Here is a 23,831-nt window from a genome sequence, read left to right as displayed (position 1 = left end):
AACCATTGAGCCACTGTGACCAGGCTTATTTGTGATTTTTACTTTTTTTTTTTTGCCTTTTGCTTTTAGCTTCTTCCTCTTCATCAATATTGGTGTATTCTGTGTATATTGTATAAGAGATATATTAGATGTAATTGTATGATAAAGATAAACCAAGGGAAAAAATTCAAGACTGGTTCACTGTAAAGATAGTAATTATAAAAATAGACATAAAAAGTAAATATAAAAATTATCTCAAATTTATGGCATAAGTATGCAAAATATTTCATATTGCTCTCTGCAAGCTGTTTGTAAATCTGGATAGCCATTCTAATTCTTTTGTAAATAGGTACTATTGATACATCCAATTTGTATACTCAGAGAAGTGTCACTCCTTTCCATGTTCCTTCTATTTCATCCCTACTCCACCTCTTATAGATCACTAACTTCAGTGCTTTGTTGCTTATTTTCCCTGTTTATTTTAGTGATTATAAGAAGCTATGCACATTAAGTTTTTTCTGTCTCTCATTACATATATGTAAAATTTTTTAAAAATTCCCTTTCATAGATATATGTCATATGAAAGGGATTTTTTTAAATTATAAAATATAAGAGCATGCATGTGTCTGTCTATAATTATTTTTCACAGTTGTACAGTGCTCTTTTGTATATGAATTATAGTTTATTTGACCAGTCTCTTATATTTGGACATTTAGATAGATTCAAATATTTTGCAATTACACATATTCTTGTAATGAGTAAGAATATATATTTTTATATATTATATATTTTTGCATTGTTTAAGATACATCTTACAGGTTAATTCCTAGAAGTGGGATTGTTGGATTGAAAGGAAAATACGTAGTTTTGTTAGTGCCAAATTCCCCTCCAAAGAGTTGTACCACTTTGCATTTACACCAGCAATATATGAATGACAGTACCTATTTTTTTTTTCACAGCCTTGCCAACAGAGTATATATGTTATCAAAGATAGCAAAGCACATACTAATTAAAGTCGTAAGAACAGATTTTAGTCAGTAATATATTATTGGAATAAGGGAAAGAGTCTGGCAGAACTCAAGTTCCATTTGGGCATTTTAAAGAGAGAATGAGGGAATAGGGAGTGAGTGAATGGAGGCTCAGTCTGGTCATTCTGCCATTCGATTGGTTTGCATATTACTCTTTTCCCGGTGCACGAAATTCGCTCCGCCCAGCCTGCCCCCTCTCACATACTGGGAGCCCTCAGGGGATGTCCTAATGATGGCTTAGACCTGCTCCCTGTTGGAAGCAAACTTAAGCCACAGTTTGGCCTACCTTTGCGGGAGGTAAGTGGGCTGATTAAGGGAAGGTGCAAGCCCCATCACCCCACTGCTGCAGCCACTGCCAGTCACCGCAGCTGCCAAGGTATTTTCATCAACACGGACTCCAGTCCCTTCACTATGAAAAAAAATGACATCTTCTGTTAGGCATTTTCAAGATGTGTCTTTCATAGGATATGACATTTCTTTCTTTATTTTTATTTTTATCCTCACCTGAGAATATGTTTTCATTGATATTTTCCCCTTCCCTCCGATCCCAGACTCAGCCCCTGCCCAAGCCTAAAGCGTCCACCTCAGACTTTAGGTTTGGGAAGGGGGGCCCACTCCCGCCCCTCCAATGGCAGGCTCAGCCCCTTCCTTTTATAGGATATGACATTTCTTTCTTTATTTTTCTTTTTATCCTCTTTTTATCCAGCTTGCACCTGAGAATATTTTTTTCCCCCTACCCTCCAATCCCAGGCTCAGCTTTTACCCCAGGCTTTAGGATTGGGAAGGCCCTAACTGCCCTTCACCCTTCCGATAGCCGGCTGGGAGTGACCTGGGTACCAAGGAAGTTCCCGGGACCCAGGTATGTATGCAAATTAACTACCATCTTTGTTGGGTTAATTTGCATACTCACTCTGATTGGCTGTGGGCATAGTGGAGGTATGGTCAATTTACATGTTTCTCTATTATTAGGTAAGATGGAGGTTTCTCATTCAATATATCTTCTAAATTATTATTATTTGTGAATATGAATGATATTTGTTTGCATGTTAAATATAACCTGTAACCTTGCTGAATATTTTTATTGTTTGAGTTAGCTTTATCATTGATTTTTCTAGGGATTTTCAGTGTTATTATGTCATGTGCAGATAAAAATTGTTGTATTTTTTTTATTTTTCTATTCTTTTGCTTCTAATTGTTTTCTTTAGTCTAATTGCACTGATAGTACCTTTAGTGCATTGTTAAATATTAGTGAAGATAGAGGACATTAAAAAATATATATTTTATTGATTATTTTGCAGAGAGGGAGGTAGAAGGATAGTTAGAAACATCGATGAGAGAGAAACATCTATCAGCTGCCTCCTACACACCTCCTACTGGGGATGTGCCCACAACCAAGGTACATACCCTTGACTGGAATCGAAACTGGGACCTCTCAGTCTGCAGGCCATTGAGCCAAACCAGTCAGGGAGATAGAGGACATTTTTGTCTTGTTCTGACCACAGTGGGTATGCCTTATTGAGTTTCCTCATTTAAGGAAATACCTATCATTTTTATTTTCTGATGAGTTGTTATTAGTAATGGCTGTTGACTTTTGTCAGAAGTTTTCTTTAGATAATTAATATGGCAAGTTCTATTAACAGATTTTTATAAGATTGAATTACCATTTTTGGCATAAATTCCACTGAGGCAATCTGATTCCAGAGCTTAACAATTCCTGTATTTACTACTTCCTAGTTGAGTTTCAGAGATTGGCTTTGCTTACACAAAAGTATACTGAGTCCTACAAGTATTTTTATTAATTGCTAGATGAGTTTAGAGGAGGGATAGGTCATTATGAAGATTTAAAAAACTTTTGAAAGGGAGAGGATCACTACCAGCTGTGATATCCTGAGCATCCATCACACTGTACTTTCACTTGCTATATATAGCTTATTTCTCCTTGCTATTTACGTTGGAGGGCATACACCAGTGTCTTAACCTTTTGGTGTTCTCTCAGCATGATTAGTGGTGGTGGGCTGATTACAAACGGAAGAAATGCTACAAAATCTCAAATGATGGAGCTAATGCTGCATTATAACAGAGAGGAAGCCTGCAAAATAGAATGGAGATAGAATGCCAACTGATGTTTTTATAAAGCATAGAGTGGGAAAAATTCATGTCTTTTTATTAGGGAGAAGATTTAGGACCATATAATGAAAATTATTTTAAAATGTTATTGTCAGATATGGAAATATCTATATGTTATTTTGAGAATTTAGAGATTGTCAAAGGTGTTTGCCTAATTTATACAAATGCAGTGATTGAATTGTAAATCTGATCTCTTTTTTTAAGTTGTGACTCAATTCCAAGGATGAATATAAAGATCTGTTTGCATGTTCAGAAACAGGTCTTTGAAAAAATACTTTTAGGAAAGTTTACATTGCCACCTCTGAGAACACTTGTCAGTTCAATAATTTTTGTATTCTGATTCTCTGATTATCATTTGAATAGTAGTATATGAACTGATAAACCTTCCAAATACTAACAGCCATGGAGAAATAAGAATTACTTGAACAATATTTTCTTGCCATTGAATTTTCTCTTTATATATGACAATGGAAGAAATTTTCTTAATTATGTCTAATTCTTGAATGAATTCTATTAATAACATAACAGTTTATTTTTATTGACTTTGTATTAAAGTAGATGTAATAATTTGAAAGTTAATTTTTCTTATTTTCTTTAGCACATTACATCGGACAGCTATATTCCATGCCTTGCTGACCTGTGCAAAGCACTGTGGGAAGTTATGCTCAGCTACTATAGGACTATGGAATGGCATGAAAAACATGATAATGAAGATACCACTCCCACTTCTGGTAGGAAATTACTTTGATTTTTAAAAATTACATTGTTACCATGCCATGTTTCTGGAGCAAGGTGAATGAAAAGGAACAGCATTCTTTTAGAATTCCAGGGACTATAGTGAACATTTGTTAATTGTTTACCAAAGAAAGTGATTCAGCTACTATGAAAGCTCCATTACCTTTGGGAATTACCTGGGCTAAAGTACTTCTTAAGTGACAAATAGTACCAGTTTCCAGGGATATGTGCTAATAGCTATAGGACTGAAGAAAGGGCTTTGAAGGATATATATATATATATATATATATATATATATATAGTTTTAAACTACCCTGTTTCCCCGAAAATAAGACAGTGTCTTATATTAATTTTTTCTTCCAAAGTTGCCCTAGGTCTTATTTTAGGGGATGTCTTATCTTTCCATGCGCTAGGTCTTATTTTCGGAGGATGTCTTATTTTCGGGGAAACACGGTAGGTAAGACATTGATCTGTCCAAATTTACTATAAAAATTAATGCTAAATGTTCAGTTTTCAATCTATTTTGCTAATTTTCAAGTTATACTAATAAAGCTACATTCTAAGACTTAACAATCATACTGATACTTTTCTTCTTGAAAATATAGCAGAAATTAAAATTTTCATTAAAAATTATATTTAAAATGTTTGTCTTTAAATGGAAAGTACAACTTTAAATGGTTGTGCAATAGTCAGAGAAATAAAGAACACGTCTTTGAGAAATTATTGTACTATATTTAAATTACTTTATTTGTATAGTTATATATCTTAAATGATTATGCTTGAATAATAACTAAGATTAAATGTTCAAAAACTTAAAAAAATAATATAATTTTATCAGCATTTTTTAATACAGGCAAAATAAATTATAGTGTACTAGTTTTTTTTATATTACATACAATTTAATGTAGGTAGTCTATCAGCTTATTTTAGGAATTTCTCATTTTTGAGGTGCTTGATTTTTGTTGTTGGGTGGGGGGAAGAACACCAAATCTTACTGCTTGATCAAACATGATTTTGGTAGTATAGAAAATGTAAGTTTAATATTTGTCTTGACTCATAAGAAGCTCATAAATATAGATAGCAAAAAGTAAGAGAGGAAAATTCTGTGGAAGGATTTTTATCCTTTTAGAAATATTGTCAGATATGGGGGATGAAGGAAGGAAAAGATAAAACATAGAAAAGGAGTGAGTACTGACCCCAAGGTTCTTGATCAGTCTGTTTTTAACTAATTCCTAAACTCTTATCCCTGTGTTCTTTTGGAGCAATGAATGAGATTTGTAAACAACTTGTACTTGGTTTCAAAATTTTCCCTGCCACTTACTAAAAGTAAAATCTTGAATAAATTACTTTGTCTTCTCCAGGTCTCAGTTAGCTCCTTAAAAAGTGGGTTAAAAAACAACAACAAAAAACTCCTATAGGGTAAAATTATTTATTTATTTATTTATTTATTTATTTATTTATTTATTTATTTATTTACTGTTGAGAAAGAGAGCGAGTAAAAGAGAGAGAGATAGATTTGTTGTTCCACTTATTTATGTATTTATTCATTGGGTGATTTAATTCTTGAATGTGTCTTGTCTGGGGAGTGAATCCACAATCTTGGCATATCTGAGGATTCTTTAAATGAGCTAAACTGGTAACGGTCTTTTGTAAAACTTAGAATAAATGTAAAGTGCTTACACTAGTTATAGTTAATATCATCAAAGAAAATGGGTCAAGAACTAATAATGAAATGTGCATAGGCCTTAAAAAAATATCAGTTTACTTAGGGAATTCTAGGATTCCAGTTTTCTACAAGTTATATCCTATTTTGGCAACCTTTATTTTTCTCTAGATGTGGAAACTTTTAATACATTTCAGAATCTCTTTTCCCTTTTCTATCGATACAACATTATTAAGGAGAGACTAAAGGAGAATTTTGGAACAAAATTAACACATACTTAGATGTAAGAGAAGAGTTTAGGGGACTATGTGTGTGTGTATGTATATATGTATTCAGCATGACAACACCTAATACTTTACATGTATAATTGATCCTTGAACAATATGGGTTTGAATTGCCTGGGTCCACTTATACATGGATATTTTTCAATAAATAATATAGTACTATAAATGTATTTTCTCTTCCTTATGATTTTTTAAATAACATTTCTCTTTATTATAAGAATACAGTATGTAATATATACAGCATACAAATTATGTTTTAGTAGACTTTTATGTTATGTTCAACAGTAGTTAAAACTTGGAGAGTCAGCCGAAGCCGGTTTGGCTCAGTGGTAGAGCGTCGGTCGGTGGACTGAAAGGTCCCAGGTTCGATTCCGGTCAAGGTCATGTACATTGGTTGCGGGCACATCCCTGGTAGGGGGTGTGCAAGAGGCAGCTGGTCGATGTTTCTTTCTCATCAATGACGTTTCTAGCTATCTATCCCTCTCCCTTCCTCTCTGAAAAAAAAAAAAAAAAAATCAATAAAATATATTAAACACACACACACACACACACACACGCACACACACAAAAACTTGGAGAGTCAAAAAAATTATATTTTAATTTTTTGACTGCAATAACCCTTGTGTTCAACTGTCAACTATAGTATGTATGTGCATATGTTTATATGTGTGTATTTTCATTAGGTATAGAGTCAAAACTTAAAACACTATTTGAGTCTTAATATACTTCATCTTCTCTGTTGAAAATGCTTGACCCCAATGTATATATATTTTAAGACTGTCCAGGATCTGATTAGTCTGGCAGTCAGCTGACAATATCTAGGATTTTATAAAGTCACTTGTTCATTTGAAAGCATCCCTTTCATATTCACTTTAAGAAATAAAATGTTAGGAGTCAGTAATTTGAGATTTATTCTTCACAGAACTTCATAGAACTGAAAGGGTCTTGAGAGTTCACCTGCTGTAGCTCCTGTGAATCCACTAGTATCAAAACACTTTCCCATTCTAAATGAAACTCCAAAGCTGTCTTAGGTGCACTGCCCTGAGCTGCAGGGCCCCTAGTAGCCGGACCTTACAGATAATAAGGCTTCAGCTGTGGGAGTGGTCAAAGGTATATTAAGCATGGATCTGGGGCCTGGCTCATACAAGGCCTTTTGTTGGTTACTAGCGGACATCCTGCTAACCCAAGATGGGATAATAATGTCACAGTTTTGTTGTTCTGTGCAGTTCATTCTCACAAGACAGAATCTTTTTAATATAAATTTGTATTTTAGTTGCTTTTAGGGGAAATTTTGTTTGAAGCAGATCATTGATCTTACATGTTGAACTGGACATTGTTAGATTATTTATCTGAAAATATTATTCTGAAAATTATAAATGTTTGTATCATTACCTCACAATATGAGTGGTTCTGCAATCTTTAATCTTGTTAATATGCAGATTAATTCATAATGGGGCAAATTGGTTCTGCAGTGCCCTGGTATAGTAGGGAGTATCCGGGTAATTGAGAACTTGGTGTCTTCTGGGATCACACTACTCAACTTGCAATTCCAGCTCCAAGCACACATGAACTAAGTGGTCTTAGGTGTAAAGTACTTAACATTTCAGTTTCTAAGTTTATCTATCTTAACAAATAGATTTAACACTAATAACTATTTTTTTACATTGTTTTGGTTGTGTAAATATTGAACATATTTTCTATATATAGGTTTACAATATATGAAAACCCAAATGAGATTTTTTAAAAATCAAAAATGTTACTGAGCAAATAAAAAAACCATATACCATTTTTTATTTTCAGAAGGGAGTAATATGAGCAGTGAAGAAACTAATTTTGATCGTGGCTACATTAAAAAGAAATTAGAACATGGACTTACACGAATATGGCAGGTTTGGTTTAAAAATATTTTTTTTACAAAAGCTATAGAAATCTTTATGTCAAATTTGTTTTAGAAATTTAGTGCTTAAATTTTCTGTATTTATTTGTATTTCTTGCATATTTAATCATATTTAGTTATTCTTTGGAATAAGTCAATCATTTAATTTAATTTTTATAACTTAGTTGACAATTCTATTTGATTATACATGGCAGTAGAAAAAGTTTTTAATTTGAAAATCCCCATTAGAAATATTTCTCCTGCCAAAACCGGTTTGGCTCAGCGGTAGAGCATCGGTCTGCGGACTGAAAGGTCCCAGGTTCAATTCCGGTCAAGGGCATGTACGTTGGTTGTGGGCACATCCCTGGTAGGTGGTGTGCAAGAGGCAGCTGGTCGATGTTTCTCTCTCATAGACATTTCTAGCTCTCTATCTCTCTTCTTTCCTCTCTGTAAAAAATCAATAAAATATATTAAAAAAAAAAAGAAATATTTCTCCTTTCTTTTGCTTTTAGTGTTCTAGCAAATGTATGCATTCTTAAAGAAATTGCTTTCTTATTGAGATACTGTTTATTTGTGTTTGTGTTTTCATTCCTTTTCTATTAATTTTGAGCTAAATTAAAAGATAACTAAATAGGTGATGTATTTGGGTTGGAATCTAATATAGAATGAAGAACTTTTTTTCTAATTCCATGATTTTTGTGGCTTGAGGGAATCTTACATGTTTATTGCTGAATGTATATCTTCTTTAGTGTTTCTTTTGCAGTTTAATAGCTCAATTATTGTTATCAGATATTAAATTTGTTAATTTGTTAAAGTTTGTTATTCCATAGATAAAATTGTATAATTTTTAAATATTTTTATTTCTTTGAAGCTTAGAAGACTGTAGAGCTCGTCTCTTAAAGTGTATTTTTTAGTTTTCTAATGAGGCTGATTTTTAGTTTGACAATCTTTTGCAGGATTTCTTTTGAAAAATTACATAGGCAAATACAGGGTGGGGCAAATGTAGGCTTACAGTTATGCGTGCATAAAATAGAGTTTATTCTTGTATTATTATTTATTATTGTATTATTTTCAACAACTGTAGACCTCTTTTGCCCCACCCTATATATACTGAAACATAAATTTTCTCAAGAATCACAAAGCAGCTATAAATTAATGCTCTTCCAGCTTTTGATAACTTTACATTGACTATGCTATTTGAATTTTTAATTCATTATTTGAAGTATACTCATATGATAGTTGTACAGCTTCAACTTCTATATTTTCCCAGAGTCAAGTATGAGTTGTTGTTTTTTTATTTAGTGTCCTAATAGACTCTGATGTACTTAGTTGAGATTGTAGAATTTATAGGTTTTCCGATAGCTCATCAGCTTGGAGATATCGACCTGACATTTAACATTGCCAGTTTTCTTTCAGTCAGGCAACCCGATGTCGTTCCTGACACAGGAAAATCTATGAACATACCCTTTTCAGAGCTATTCTTATCTAAACATTTGGCCAGTTTAATAAAAGTCGTCATGCTTTTGAGCGTAGATTATTGCGTTGTAGGTTTCAAGCTTTAGAATATCTTCATCTCCATCACTCTGGAGTTCCTTTTGCACCACTAGCCCCAGTTCTCAACTAGTTCTAGAACAGGATTTGTATAGTACTTTAGGAATTCATTGAGTATTTTTTAAATTGAAGTTATAAGACTCAGTACAATTGGGGAAAAAAAAGCAAAAGCTCTAAAAAAAACAACTTTTTAAAACACATTTAGCAGGCAAAACCTGACCTGAATTTAATTAGTTTGGTGGAACCCTGACCAGTATTATCATTAAGCTTTTTATATTACTTATTTATCCCATTAGAGTGAACATTCCTATGTTGGGGGATTACTAATGTGTTTTATATTGGGATACTGCCCAGACCCCAGATGGGGTGTCATATAATATATGCTACACATTCTATAATACATTTCTAACATCTGAAATCCCAAATTACAAAACACAGATGATCATGTGACAATTTGTAGACATTCATCATAAATATATTATAGAGATAATGATAAGTGATTGAAAAGCATAAGATTAACCTTTCTGACATAAAACTAAACTCAAAAGCATAATCATTTTGATTTTTCATATGAAAACTTTTTAGACTTTTATGGCAAATTTTCCATGCATTTTGACTAGAAAAGAAAATTGAATCAATTATACTCTGTGGAAGACTGTATTTGTGGGTTTGAGAACCTGGTGGTGAACTGATAGTCCTTGATTTTATGGGCATACAAACCTAGCCATATGAAAATTTTGGTCTTCCAGGATTTTCGTTTTCATCTTTAAATGTTTGATAGGTGAGAAATGACATTTTTAAATGCTTATTAGTATTAGTAGTTTCTTTCTTTCTTTTTCTCTTTTTTTTTTTAGATTTTTTTTTAGAGGTTACAATATTTTTACTTTTGTGAATTTGAGATTTTCTTCACATCTTAGTATGCCCCCCACTTGTAAAATTATTCTTTGAGCATTTGAAAAATAACTATTTCTTTTTCTAATTGGTAACTGGATCTTATATGTATTTAAAGAAAGCTTATTGTTCATTATACTAGAGGCCTGGTGCATGTTTTCGTGCACTGGTGGGGGTCCCTCGGTCTGGCCTATGCCCTCTTGCAACCTGGGACCCCTCAAGGGATGTCGAAGAGCCATTTTCAGCCCGATCTGGCACAGGCCAGACTGAAGGCTCCCACCGCTGCATGAATCCCTGCACCAGGCTGGTTTCAGCCCAATCCCTGCAGGCCAGGCTAAGGGACCCCACTGGTGCATGAATCCGTGCCCTGGGCCTCTAGTATACCAGTTGCCAACCAGTGGTCTGCAGATCACCTGTGGTCCCTGAGGTCCAAAAGGTTGGTGACTGCTGTTTTAAGGAAACCTTTGGAGCAGCAGTTGCCAGCCAGTGGTCTGCAGACCACTGGTTGTCCATGAGGTGTGAAAGGTTGGCAACTGCTGTTCTAGTATGCATATAAGATCTTTGGTTAATCTCTTCCCGCCCTCTCCTCTCCCCTCTTCCCTCTGAGATTCATCAGTCTGTTCCATGTTTCCATGCCTGTGGTTTTTGTTCCTATGTTGATCCTCTGCCTCTGGTGGTCAGTGCGTATTATGGCTGTTGGCCAGTCACTTGGGCTTTATATATTCTGAGGGAGGAATTTTAATATTCCAGAATGACTATTGTTTTGTCAGGTTTTTCTTTTATTTCTAATAGCTTTTGCTTTTTTATACTTGGATGCTATATTGATTGATGCTGCAATGTAATAGCCACTTAATTTCTTTGTATATAAGTCCCATCATTAATTTATAAAAATAGCTCTTTGGTTCTAAGGCATTTTGATATGAATTCTAATTTGTCTTATTATTACCATTGCTATTTTATTTTGTCATATTTTCCTGGTAAATCTTTGACCATCTCCTTATTTTAAATATTTTTGGGTTAGGTTTTAGTTGTGTGTCCCATAAGTGTAAAAAACTTTTTTTCAAGAAAGGGACTTTATCTTTTAATATAGCAATTGAATCTATTTTTATTTATTAGAGTTTTTACTCCTATTTCTCTAATTATTAGAGAAGTTGAACATTTGAAAATCTATTTGTTGATTGTGAATTTTAATTTTAATTTTATTATTTTTTAAATTATCTAAATACAGATTCTTTATTTTGACTTTGAAGCATAGTGATCTATTTATTAATTTTTAAAAATTATTTGTAAATTTTTTAGTAGTTATGTTTTTTGTTCATAGGTCCTAAATAAATTATGCAAGAAATGAATAATCCTTTGTATATAGTTTATTTATTGTATTTTCACTTATAGTTTCAGTATGCAGATAGTTAAGATTTTTAAGAGGTCAAACTATTAACCTTTGTTTTTTGTGATTTATCTTACATTCTTAAAAAGTTCTTTCCTTTGTAAAGCTTAGATAAATATTCATCTGGTAATTATAAATGTATTTATCTAACCTTGGATTAATTCCAATATTCCAATACCTAGAATACTGCCTAGAATACTTAATAGGTAATCAGATTATATTTTTTCTTTATTGTATTAATTTTTAATCCTTCTAAAACATACAAAGCGTTTATTTAATACATTTTATATTTCTTTTGATAATAAAGAGAGAAAGTTTCACCCAATCTAGTTAGTTTTTCCTTTGCTACTTGCTGGCTATCTTTTTCTTCCATCTTTATTTGTTACTCTTCTTTGTAGCAGGGTACAGGGGAAAAAGGAGACTTTGAAGGCAGATAGACCTCGATTCAAATCTTAGCTTTGTCATTCACTTAAGTTTCTCTTCTTAGGGGGATAATATATGCTTGCTTAACAGTGCTGTCCCAGGATTAACAATTATTCATATGTAAGGTTCTAATCATAATGATTGAAACAACGTAAATAATCAGAACAGTGAATTTTACTGCTGTTTATTAAGCTCTAGTGTATATATTAGAACTATTTCTGAGTTATTTTGTTCTATTATGCTGATTTCTCTGTATATTGTTAGCATTCTTTTAAAAAGGTTTTTAATATATTTAATACAGGATTGCAGATAGTACTAGTCCTCCAACATTACTCATAACTTTCATTCTATCTTTTCAAAGTTTATTTTTTTAAAGCAATTATTGCCCGTTTATTATTACCATTGAATTTTAGAATCTTTGGAAGACAGATTTTAATGTTGATTTGAATTAGAATTTCCATGAGCTTCTACATTAATTTGGACAAATTGACATCTTAACATTATTTAGTCACTGTCCTATTCCTTAACTTTCTATTTATTGAAATTTCTTTTATTTCTCATTAGAGTGCTAGCTTTTTATTAAAGTTATTTCTAAGTATATTTTAATATCTATTTTAAATGGAATCTTTCCATTTTAAAGTACTACAGCAGATATACATGAAAACTATCAAATTTTTATATGTTATTCATTCTAATAATTTTTGAATAGATTATTTTGCGGTTTCTAGCCTATAAATAATGGTGATTTTTTAATGTTTTGTATAAGTATGTAATTTTTATCTTGCATGTGTGGGTGTATGTAAAATAGTGATGATCATTATTATTACTGTACTATATCTGATATTTATGGAATTGTCTCTGTGATATCACCCTAAGATCTAGATAAATATTCTTTATCAATTAAGTATATATTCCTGTCTCATTTTAATGTGTAACTATAGAATAAATAGTTCTAAAAACTTATTTTCAAAATTTTGCATTTACTTGAAAACATTTTTTTACAGGATGTTCAGCTAAAAGTAAAGACCTACTTGCTTGGAACTGATTTGTCTATATTCAAATATGATGACTTCATCTTTGTTTTGGATATAATCAGCAGGTAGTGTTTGAGATCTTGTCTTATTCTTTGATTGATTCAACCATGATAATTAAAGAAATCATAATTATCAAAGAAATCATGATTTTAGTGAGTTATCATGTATAACTTCTTCAGGGAAATGAAGATAATTGAGCTTTTATAATTTATTTTCTTCAGGGTTTGTATGTGAATCTGTTTAAATATTTCTATCCTTTGGATGTTTATAAACCATAATGTCTTTATGATCTTTAGAATTTCTTCAAACATCCCGATTTCATTATTTATTATTTTTGAAACTTCTGGACTTTTTTTTTTTTTTTTTTTTTTACTGTAATTAGGATGTTGATGAAATTTATATGCATCTTTTTATTCAACTAGGTTGATGCAAGTTGGAGAAGAATTTTGTGGTAGCAAATCTGAAGTTTTGCAAGAGTCTATTAGAAAGCAAAGCATCAATTATTTTAAGAACTACCACCGGTAAGAACTTTAGTAAAATATGAACAGACTTATTTAGGTGTTGAGGGTACTTTGATCTATTTCTAATTAAGCTTTTAACATTAATTGGTTTAAAACAATTATTTTTGAATTTGAAAGTATGTGTTCTTTGTAGCTCTTTTTAGGATGGTTCAGGATTTTTTTTTACCAAAAATCTTTTATCTCATTACTTATTCATTGTCAATTTTAATATAATCTTTGTCTTGAGGGTCTCAAAATATTGAGCTAATTATTGAGCTGATTTCTTTCTGGGTGAAAGATGATTATTAATTACATCAGGGAGGATTTGGCCACTGTGTTATGCCTGATTATCTGTGTGCGCTAGAGAGAAAGTTAAACCAGTAGAGCACATGTGTCAAACACAAGGCCTGCGGGCCAAATCCGTCCCGCCAGGCCTTGCAATGTGGCCCGCACCGCGCTGTCATCACTGCACTCCGCTGCGTTTCCATCACAATGACAGTTTATGACTGTTCAGTAAACCATTCGGCCCGAGATTTAGGCTGGATTTTAGATTTTGGCCCCTTCTCTGATTGAGTTCGACACCCCTACAGTAGAGGCAGCACTTGGTGAGGGTGCTTGAAGGATTCTGCTTTTTGGAAATAAGGAGGCTTTTAGAGAAGAGGGCATGAGATATTCAGAGGGTAGCTACAAAGTGAAGATTATGTACTATTTTACTTTGCAAAACAACCCAAAGGGTGATTAGGAATGGCTTTGGGGAGGGAGGAAGGTGGGAAATAATGTTCATATGGCAGTGTGATGGCATACTTAAAGCAGCATTAAATGAGGGACCTAACATAGAGGGTGTCCCAAAAAATTTTATACGCAGTGTTTATTAAAATACATTTCATTTTCAAAATTGAGCTATCAGCTTTTGAAGTGTGTATATATTTTTGGGAGGCACTCTGTGTATTAGATCTTGGTAGTAGCTGGACTCTGTGCTGTGTCCCTTACATACATTTTATTGTTTCAATTGAGTTCAGTCTTATTTTTTACTCTGTATTTTTCCTTTTTAAAATTCAATTTTGATTTTATTGTTATTTGGTGCAGAGAGAGTCAGGATTTGAAATTCTGCTTTCTCTCTTTGTTTGAAGTCAACATCTGATGACAGTTGTATTTGCCATTCAGAAGAGAGACTGTGAGACATTGAACCATTGGCATATTAATTATTAAGTATGTTTAAATGCAATTGTTCTCTGTTAATTGTAAACTTAAATATTTGTTTTGAAAGAAAATAAATTTAATGACAGTGTTTAAAACTAAAAGTTTTAATTGGTTAAGCCTCAAGAAAACAGTGTTAAGGGATAATGAAACCCTAACACTGCCTTTATTTATATTTCTTTTTTTGTCTAAAAAAAATACCTGCTAAAATAGAAGGCCTGGCTTATACACATTGCACATAGCTGTGCAAAAGAAGAGTATCTTTTTAATCGTACATAGACGGGGATAAAGGACTCTGAGGTAGCCAGGACCGGTTCTGACTCTGTTAGAACCAAGGCATGCTAGATGTCCAGTTCCAAACAATTGCTTTATATCCAGCAGGCAACTGGAGACCTGTTGATGCTCCTGGTACTGACTGCAAGATGCATTCAGTGCAAAAACTGATTTTTTAAATGGTCTCCTTTCTGTATTTTTTACTTATTGTCAAAAAGACATACACCCAGACAGGAGAAAGTAATGTGAAGGCAGAAGCAGATTGTAATGTGGCCATAAACCAAGTAATGGTGGCAACCACCATAAGCTGGAAGGGGCAAAGGGAACAGATTTTCCCCTGGAGTTCCGGAGATTGTGTAGCCCTGCTGACAACTTGATTTCAAACTTCTGGCCTCCAGAACTGTGATAGATTAAGTTTCTATTGTTTTAGGTCACCTAATTTGTGGTAATTTGTTATAGCCATTGGAAACCAATAAAGAGTGGAATTGCTGGGCCATATGATAACTCAATGTTTAACAATTTGAGGAACTGCCAAACTTTCCCAAAGCAGCTACACTGTTTTACATTTCCAGAAGCACTGTATAAGGATTCTAATTTCTCCAAAACTTTGCTAACGCTTGTTATTGTCTGTCTCTTTGATTATAGCTATCCTAGTGGGTGGTGTGAAGTGGTATCTCATTTTTGTTTGGATTTACATTTCCCCAATGAGTCACATCTTATTATGTACTTATTTGTCATTTGTATATCTTTGTTGCTGAAATGGCATTCAAAGCCTTTGCCTATTTTTTAATAGCATGTCTTTTTATTGTTGAATTGTAAGTCTTGTAAACTTTTATAATTTTAGTTCTTACATTAGGTCTGTGGTCCATTTTAATTAATTTTTATATATGGTGTGAGGTATGGGCACAATCACTTCAGCATGATTATGATCTATGCTACTTAATATAAAGCATTTATTAATATTTATGATTTCATAAATTCTGTAAATTATTTCCCTGTTTTTTTTATTGATATATAATTAGCTAAAGATATTTTAAGTATATGATTTAGTGAGTAGCTTTTGGTTTAGTCCCTTAATAAAAATGTCATTTTTCTGTGTATTATTATTTTTGTAATATAGTAAAAAATATTCAGAATTAAGTAAATATTTGAGATTTTTAGTAAGTATAAGAGTCTTTTAAGGTTGATAACATATTAACAAAAATAAATGTGCTATGTTGGTCTGAATGGGTTCTCAAAGTTGGTTATGATCATGATGATCTTCTATAATTGTTTATATTCTATCTCATTTTTTAATTCTTGTGTATAGTATACTTCTTACTTTTTGAAGTTTTATTATTTTTATTTTTTAAGAACACGGCTTGATGAACTGAGAATGTTTCTAGAAAATGAGACCTGGGAACTTTGTCCTGTTAAGTCAAATTTCAGCATTTTGCAACTTCATGTAAGTGTTTCTTAAAAACAAATAAATCTGTCTTTTATTTAGTCATCCTTAAAAAAACATACACGAGAGCATGTACAAAATAAATTAAAGAATAGTGCCTTTTCTTCCATAAAAGTAATTAATAGCAAGCCTCTATTATAAAAGGGATCCTTTTTGGATATCAAACTATTTTTACAAGTTCAATTAACTGACTTCAAGAACGCTCTTTTGTTTAAAAAGTCACAATTAAAATAAATATTTTTTTATAATTCCATAAAAGTCACTTTATTTTTTAAATTTCACAGAAAGTTAACCAGTTATATTTTGATGGTCTTTAATGAAAATGCTATATTTGCAGAATTTTTGTCATTTCATCAAAGGATTAGTAGGATCTTAATTTATGCTGTAATCAGGCGTCTTCAAACTACGGCCCGCAGGCCACATGTGGCCCGCAGAGGAGTCTGATCCGGCCCGCCAGGTTTTTTGGGCAGTGAGCACAGCCGAGGTGTTACAGTAGGAATTAGTAGTTCATATAGTCCGGCCCTCCAGCTCTCTGAGGGACCGTGATCTGGCCCCCACTTTAAAAAGTTTGAGGACCCCTGCAAGTTTGCCTCTAATGAGGAAATAGCTCAGAAATAAAAGAGGCATTTATAAAAACCACTCTTAGCTATTCTTTATTAGTCAATTGATCCTGGAATCCTTATAGAATTTGTAATCTGTGGAAATACCTTTAAGTGATCTGATTTTTCCCTTAGTTGAAACACATTGTAGATAAACATTCCTTTTGTGATAGATTTTGTTCTACAAATACCAAATGTCTAGATACTGTGTATAAACTTAGAAGGTCCAGTGCATTTAGTTTTTGCCTTTGGGAGGAATGGCTTTCTTGAATCAATTTTCTTATTCTGGATAAATGTAAAGAATACATACTAAAAGTTTTTTTATAGGGATAATCTTTATGCTCATATTATATAATAGCTTGTTATCCAGTTCTATCATATTGCTTTCCTAATGTGGAAATATTAAATAACTGAAACTTGTTGATTAATAACTGCTTTCAAATACAGGAAAATTAACATTAATTTAAAAATTATTTTAGAATTCATATATTACTTTGATTCCTTAACATTAAAATTCTAACATTGATTTAGTATGTCTGTTTAAATAATTTGAATTTGTGTTTAACCAGTGCACACACACTTGGTATAGTTATAAGACAATTTATTTTACAAGGTACATTGAAACATTTCCATCCAAGTGAGCATTATCTTCTTTAAGTAGTTACCTTGAAGTTTCAGTTATGCAAGATGAATAAGTTTTAGAAATCAACTGTACAAGATTTCGCCTATAGTTAACAATACTGTTTGTGCACTTAAATTTTTTTTAACAGGATAGATCTCAGGTTAAGTGTTCAAACCACAACATAAGTGGTTACCTTAACACAAGGATTCTTATAGAAGTTTTTTCTTAATTGTCCTTAATTTATAGTCACTTCTTGTTTAGAATTATAAAAATAATGGCATGATTTTTAAGCAGTATGATTAATCTGATTTAATGTGTACTTGCAATTTAAAAAAAAAACCATCATTTGAAACTTAACAAGTCAATGTAATTTTAAGAAGATTATCAATGTATATGGAAAAAATAAATTTAGGATTAATACTAAAAATTAAAAGGTATAAGAAAAATATGTAGTGCATTTTTATTAAAAATAATCAAACCAATAGTTTTGCAATTCAGAGGAACTTTAGGATTACGCAGTCTCTTCCTCTAATTAGCTGCATGATCTTCAATTTTGCATTGGATCTCTCCAGACTGCCTCAGTTTCCTTATGTGGAAAATGCATGATTTGTATTTGGAACTACAACTCTTGCTTTAGCATTTGTGATTCTCTCATTCTAGATTAGGGGTGTCGAACTCAATCAGAGAAGGGGCCAAAATCTAAAATCCAGCCTAAATCGCGGGCCGAATGGTTTACTGAACAGTCATAAACTGTCATTGTGATGGAAACGCAGCGGAGTGCAGTGATGACAGCGCGGTGCGGGCCACATTGCAAGGCCTGGTGGGACGGATTTGGCCCGCGGGCCTTGTGTTTGACACATGTGTTCTAGATGATCCTCTTATTTTATAGATGGGAAAGTTGAGCCACACAGAAGCCAGGTGACATTTCCAACATTATATAGGAAGTTAATGGAATGGAATGAATTAATGGCAAGCTAGGACCATAAGATTTATCATCTGACCTCAGCATGTGTGTTTGTGCTATCTACTTCTTGGCATATGAAGAAAAATAAATGAAAATTTATAGATGGAGATGGAAGAGGGCATAGAGGGGATAAATGGTGTTGGAAAAATAAAATTAATTTAAATTTAATTTTTTAAAAGAAGAAAGTTTATAGACAACATTATAACAAAGATATATTCTACATTCTTTGTTTTTGATGATTTTGTATAGAACATCTTAAGTGGTACAATAAGTATGCAAGGTGTTTAACCTAACAATAACTAGTTTTAACAAAGACTATTGATTAAAACCATATCCTATTAATGCTTTTGCTATGTTAATTTTTTCAGAATTATCACTCAAATTTAAATTATTTTAAAACATTTTTTGTGCAATTACATAAAGTAAGTCAAAAGTAGCTTAATGCAGATAACACAGTTGTAAGTGATACTAGCAACTGAGTTTGTCTTTAGGAATACCTTTGACTATGTAATTTTGAGACAACTTGCAGGATTTAAAAGTGAACAATCTAAAGAATCAGAATTAATTTCCCTGTGCCCCTCTAACTCTATATTCACAGTGATGGAATGTCTATGTATTTGAATTTTATTGTTTTTAAAAGATATATGGTTCCTTTTCTAATGTCTAGGAATTTAAATTCATGGAACAGTCTCGTTCCCCATCAGTTTCACCTAGTAAGCAGCCAGCCTCAACGTCCTCAAAAACAGAGACCTTGTTTGAGCAGTACTGTAGTGTTGGGAATCCATTTGAAATTCATGCCAACCACAATGATGAAGAAACAGAAGATGTCCTGGCATCTAACGGGGTAGGTGGTGTTTTTAAAACATATTGGGAAACATTAAGTGAGGTTTTCTTTTTGAAGAGTTCTACCCATCAAGCAAGGCAATTGGCTAGATTTATTTATCCATTCACCACTCATACGCCTACCTATATATTACTTCTGTTCCTGTGTTACTGCTTGTTCAGGTAATGGCTTTATAATATGCTTCCTTGACATTGTTCTTTTGAATGATAAAATTTGCCTATTTGTTTACTTTGAGTTCTTATTAGAATACTTTAGGTTACTACCAGATTAATGGAGTAGGAGTATAGGTTCTTTATTGCATACTAGAGGCCTAGTACACAAATTCGTGCACCAGTGGGGTCCCTCGGCCTGGCCTGCGGGATCTGGCCAAAACCAGCTCTCCGACATCCCTCAAAGGGTCCCAGATTTCGAAAGGGTGCAAGCCAGGCCGAGGGACCCCATCCATGCATGATCGGGGCCAGGGAGGGATGTGGGAGGGCTCCAGGGCTTGTCCAGCATGTCTTACTCAGTCCCAATCGGCTGGGCCCCAGCAGCAAACTAACCTACTGGTAGGAGTGTCTGCCCCTGGTGGCCAGTGCATGTCATAGCAAGCATTTGAGCATCCTTAGCATATCATTAGCATATTATACTTTGATTGGTTGAACAGATTGGACACTTAGCATATTAGGCTTTATCTGATTTGTTGGACACATGGATGCATGAGGAAATAGATCTTCTGCACTTTTTTTCTCAACTCCATTCTTGGGCAACAAAGAGTGTTATTTTGTTCTGTGTCCTTTTCTTGATAGAGGATAATATCTTACCTGGCAGGATTGCTTTTGAGTTTGGAAGTATGATGTTTTAATGACACTTAGAGCAGCTAAAAAAAAACAACCAAACAATATAAAGTAGAGGTAGTGTGAGTTTATGGAAGGTGTTTGAAGGCAAACTTTCTATTAGCTCTGTGACCCTTCACTCTCAGTTTCTCCATAATTACAATGGGAGAATTCTTCATAGTAATCTGCAGGATGTTTTCACAATATTTCATTTAGATGGGTCCTCCTGATATTCATGATTTCCAGAGGAAAACATAATTTCCAGAGGAAAACAGTATAACTTTTAGGTTTCATGAAGCTGAAATTGGAAACTTCAAATTTGACAAAAATCTGTTGAGTTACGTGTATTTTAGTTTTGGCATTTTCTTTTGTGTTTAGTGAATATGTAAATTTAAAAAATATTGCCATGTAAGTATACCACTATCACTTTTTATCACAAAATAGAAGTTATTTTATAGTAAATTACATTTAAAATGGCAATTTATTGATTCTTTGTGTAATTTTGCCAGACTAAACTGAAAGAATTTAAAAATCTCTCCAATGTTTTTGAAATAATATCCCTCTGTATTGGTAATTTTTTTCAATTTAAATCTCACAAAGCATTTGATTCTCATTGTTTGTGGCACTTGTGTTTTTTAGAGTCGCCATGAACCCTGAGTTAGCAAATACAGAACCACTGCTTCTATGGGAAATATGGGATTAGGTACCTATGAGCCTCTAGTCATAATATTTTCATTAACTGATCGTTTTATGTATTTTTCTTTTATGTTTGCTTTTGCTTAAAGACACCTAATTTAATATATGCTGTTAATTCATGAACATTGAACTCATGGCCAACAGCACTGTAACTCATGCCTGCATGAAGTTTATCTAACACGTGTTTTTGCAGTAAGGCACACTACAGTTCTCTTGTACTTAGGAACACTTAGTATTATGCGGGGGGCCAGTCTAAGCAGTGAAATTATCAGTAAAAAGTTCAAAATTTTTGAAAAATGTGGCACTGATTAGACTAGGAAAAGGACACTTGTTTACAGCAGGAGAGCTAGTTGGGAAAATATGTTGGGTAACCCCAAAATTTCTCCTCTCTGACCATGTCCATGAATGGTCATGAAAGTATCGTGAAGAATTATTGTTGGGGTTACAAATAAATTTTAGTGAGTAGGAAAATTTGCAAATATAGAATCCTTGAAACTGAGGATCTATTTTACTGTGGAATTGTGAAGCCCTGTTGTTATAACCAGGAGTGTTTGTGTAGAACACCTTCCGGAATGTCACCAGGACTACTGTGTACAAATAGTGGAGTGTACCTGTCATGCCCGCCTGTAGTTATTAATATTGATCTAATCTTTGAGAGTCAGGGTCCACAGCTTAATATGGCCTGTCATAATGCTTTAGAGACTCAAAAACAATTGGTGAATTAGGTTAACTTCTTCCTATATCCTCATTATACTGATTTCCTGAACTGGCAAATGGGGAGAAAACTTTCTAATAGAATTGTTTTGAAAATTCAATGAGATGATTCATGAAAGTACTCAGCAGAGTATTTGGTTAAAATTTAATAAATGTTAGCTATGCCCTAACTGGTTTGGCTTAGTGGATAGAGCATCAGCCTGTGGACTGAAGGGTCCCAGGTTTGATTCTGGTCAAGGGCATGTGCCTTGGTTGTGGGCACATCCCCATTAGGGGGTGTGCAGAAAGTTTCTTACTCTCTGTCCCTCTCCCTTTCTCTCTGTTAAAAAAAAAAAAAATCAGTAAAATATTCGTTGATGATGATGATGATAATGATGATACCATTGCTTCCTTTGCTGTGCATGAATTCTACTCCTCTCCTATTCTGGCACAGGACTATGTTGCCATAAAAATAGGAAACTGTTACGAGGGTACCTTTCTTTAAAAAATCCACCTTTTTTTTTTTTTTTGTCTCAGTTTTCCCTAGTTGCTAAGCCTAATTTTTTAAGTTGCCTTTGGAATTAAATCTCATTCATCATAATGAGATAGAATATTTGCATGTGTGTTGTGCGTGTTTATTAAGCTGCATTAGCATGTCCAATGTGCCAGAATGTATACTCATCCTCTTTACAATGAGTTAGCAAGTTAGAACTTGTGATGAAACCACTTGGAAGAAGAGATTACTTTTAAAAATCACATGAACATTTTTTTCTCTCATAAAGCCTAGCAGGATGTTTATTTTCTTTATGTGCATATTTGATTTTTTTTTAATGTTTACGAGCTTTAGTAGGTAAAAAATGTTTGCATCTTATTTATTTTTTTGAGCTGGTTAAAGTAAGATGATGAAGAAGAAAGTGGAATGATTTTTGATGGCAAAATGAAGCTAAGTTATTAAGAACTTTCTTCTTATAAAATTGGATACTTTTTTTTTTTTTTTCCATTGAAGCACTCTAATGACCGTTGGCTTTTCATACTCATTTTTGAACATTCTGTGTTTTCTTCAGTATGAGTCTGATGAACAGGAGAAAAGCGCCTATCAGGAGTATGACAGTGACAGCGATGTTCCGGAGGAACTGAAACGCGATTATGTGGATGAGCAGACAGGCGATGCTCCTGTGAAGAGGTACAGTGGCTCTTAGGTTGTACGGTGTTTTGCATTTTATGTTGCACATGCAACACGCAAGATTTCCTTGAAAGGGTAAGGGAAAACAAAAAACAAAAATTGAAAATTTCTGTTGATTATAACATCATGTGATGGAAGTTAATATGTTTTTAAAATGATTTTCAAAAGGCTGAAGATGTAGTTTTTTTCTTTAATATTGGACATAATCAACAAGCTCTTAATTTAGAGATCAATGGTATTTGCAGAAAAGAAACAAAAAACCTTTGATTTATATGATCAATGATGCCATTGGAGGCAATTTATGCTTTACATAGATCAGAAAACCTCCGGGAGAAATTTTTTTTTTTTTTTTTTGTCTGTGGAGTTTCTGCCTCAACCTAGTAAATATAAAAAGTCTCCACCTATCTTCCTATGCCATGTCTGCTCACCATTTGAATCTTCTGTTAGGCTCCCTTTTTGTACTTGAATTTTACTTTATGATAAATTGTCCTCTTTAAAAACTAGAAGAAGTAAATAATATTTTTTGTCACCTTCTCCCAGTTAAATGGGACTAATTCTGATATGTAAGTGAATTTCATGACCATCAGGCATTTATTAAGCACGGATATACTTTATTTTTAATGACAAATTTAAGTATACCCTTCTCTACATTTCATCCCCTAGTTATATTTAGTTGATTTGAAATCCCTTATAAGTGAGCAAGTCATGTAGTTGTGAATATTTTAATTGGGAAAAAATTATTTCCAGTATTTTTCACATATATGTAATATTTAAATATCTACATTTATGATTTATTATGAACTGAATGCAACTATTCTGTGGCATGTTTGGGGTATATTGTATCCAGAAGGAAAGCTCTAATTAAATGGAAATGAACAAGTAAGATAGATAGTGTCTGCTGGTACATGTGTATATACTTGTATTTTTGGTAAGGTTATGCAGCCTCCTACACTATTCTAACATATGCCTGAGAAGTATAAATAATGTAAACTACTAACTGCAGTCAGTCAGTTAACAGTTATT

At 33.1% G+C, this 23,831-nt stretch overlaps 1 protein-coding gene across 5 annotated transcripts in view; it reads left to right on the top strand.

Annotated features, from left to right (window-relative positions):
* The window catches only part of VPS50 (VPS50 subunit of EARP/GARPII complex), a 118,889-nt gene that overhangs the window by 56,672 nt on the left and 38,386 nt on the right, over positions 1–23,831 (top strand). For 4 of the 5 annotated variants that reach the window (XR_004986533.2, XR_004986532.2, XM_036429418.2 and 1 more), the window contains exons 13-19: positions 3,733–3,865; positions 7,617–7,705; positions 12,949–13,043; positions 13,401–13,499; positions 16,302–16,392; positions 19,245–19,421; positions 22,690–22,808. Coding sequence is in view for 2 of the 5 variants with exons in the window: in XM_036429418.2 (XP_036285311.1) it covers positions 3,733–3,865; positions 7,617–7,705; positions 12,949–13,043; positions 13,401–13,499; positions 16,302–16,392; positions 19,245–19,421; positions 22,690–22,808 (803 nt within the window). In the remaining 3 variants the exon portion in view is untranslated. Of the gene's footprint in view, positions 1–3,732; positions 3,866–7,616; positions 7,706–12,948; positions 13,044–13,400; positions 13,500–16,301; positions 16,393–19,244; positions 19,422–22,689; positions 22,809–23,831 lie in introns of those variants that run through there. The other variant, XR_004986535.2, reaches the window with a different exon arrangement.

Source organism: Pipistrellus kuhlii, unplaced genomic scaffold (genome assembly GCF_014108245.1).
Source record: "Pipistrellus kuhlii isolate mPipKuh1 unplaced genomic scaffold, mPipKuh1.p scaffold_m20_p_10, whole genome shotgun sequence".
Taxonomy (NCBI): Eukaryota; Metazoa; Chordata; class Mammalia; order Chiroptera; family Vespertilionidae; genus Pipistrellus; species Pipistrellus kuhlii.
The sequence above is the reverse complement of the archived record's forward strand: the minus strand, read 5'-3'. Positions and strand labels throughout refer to the sequence as shown.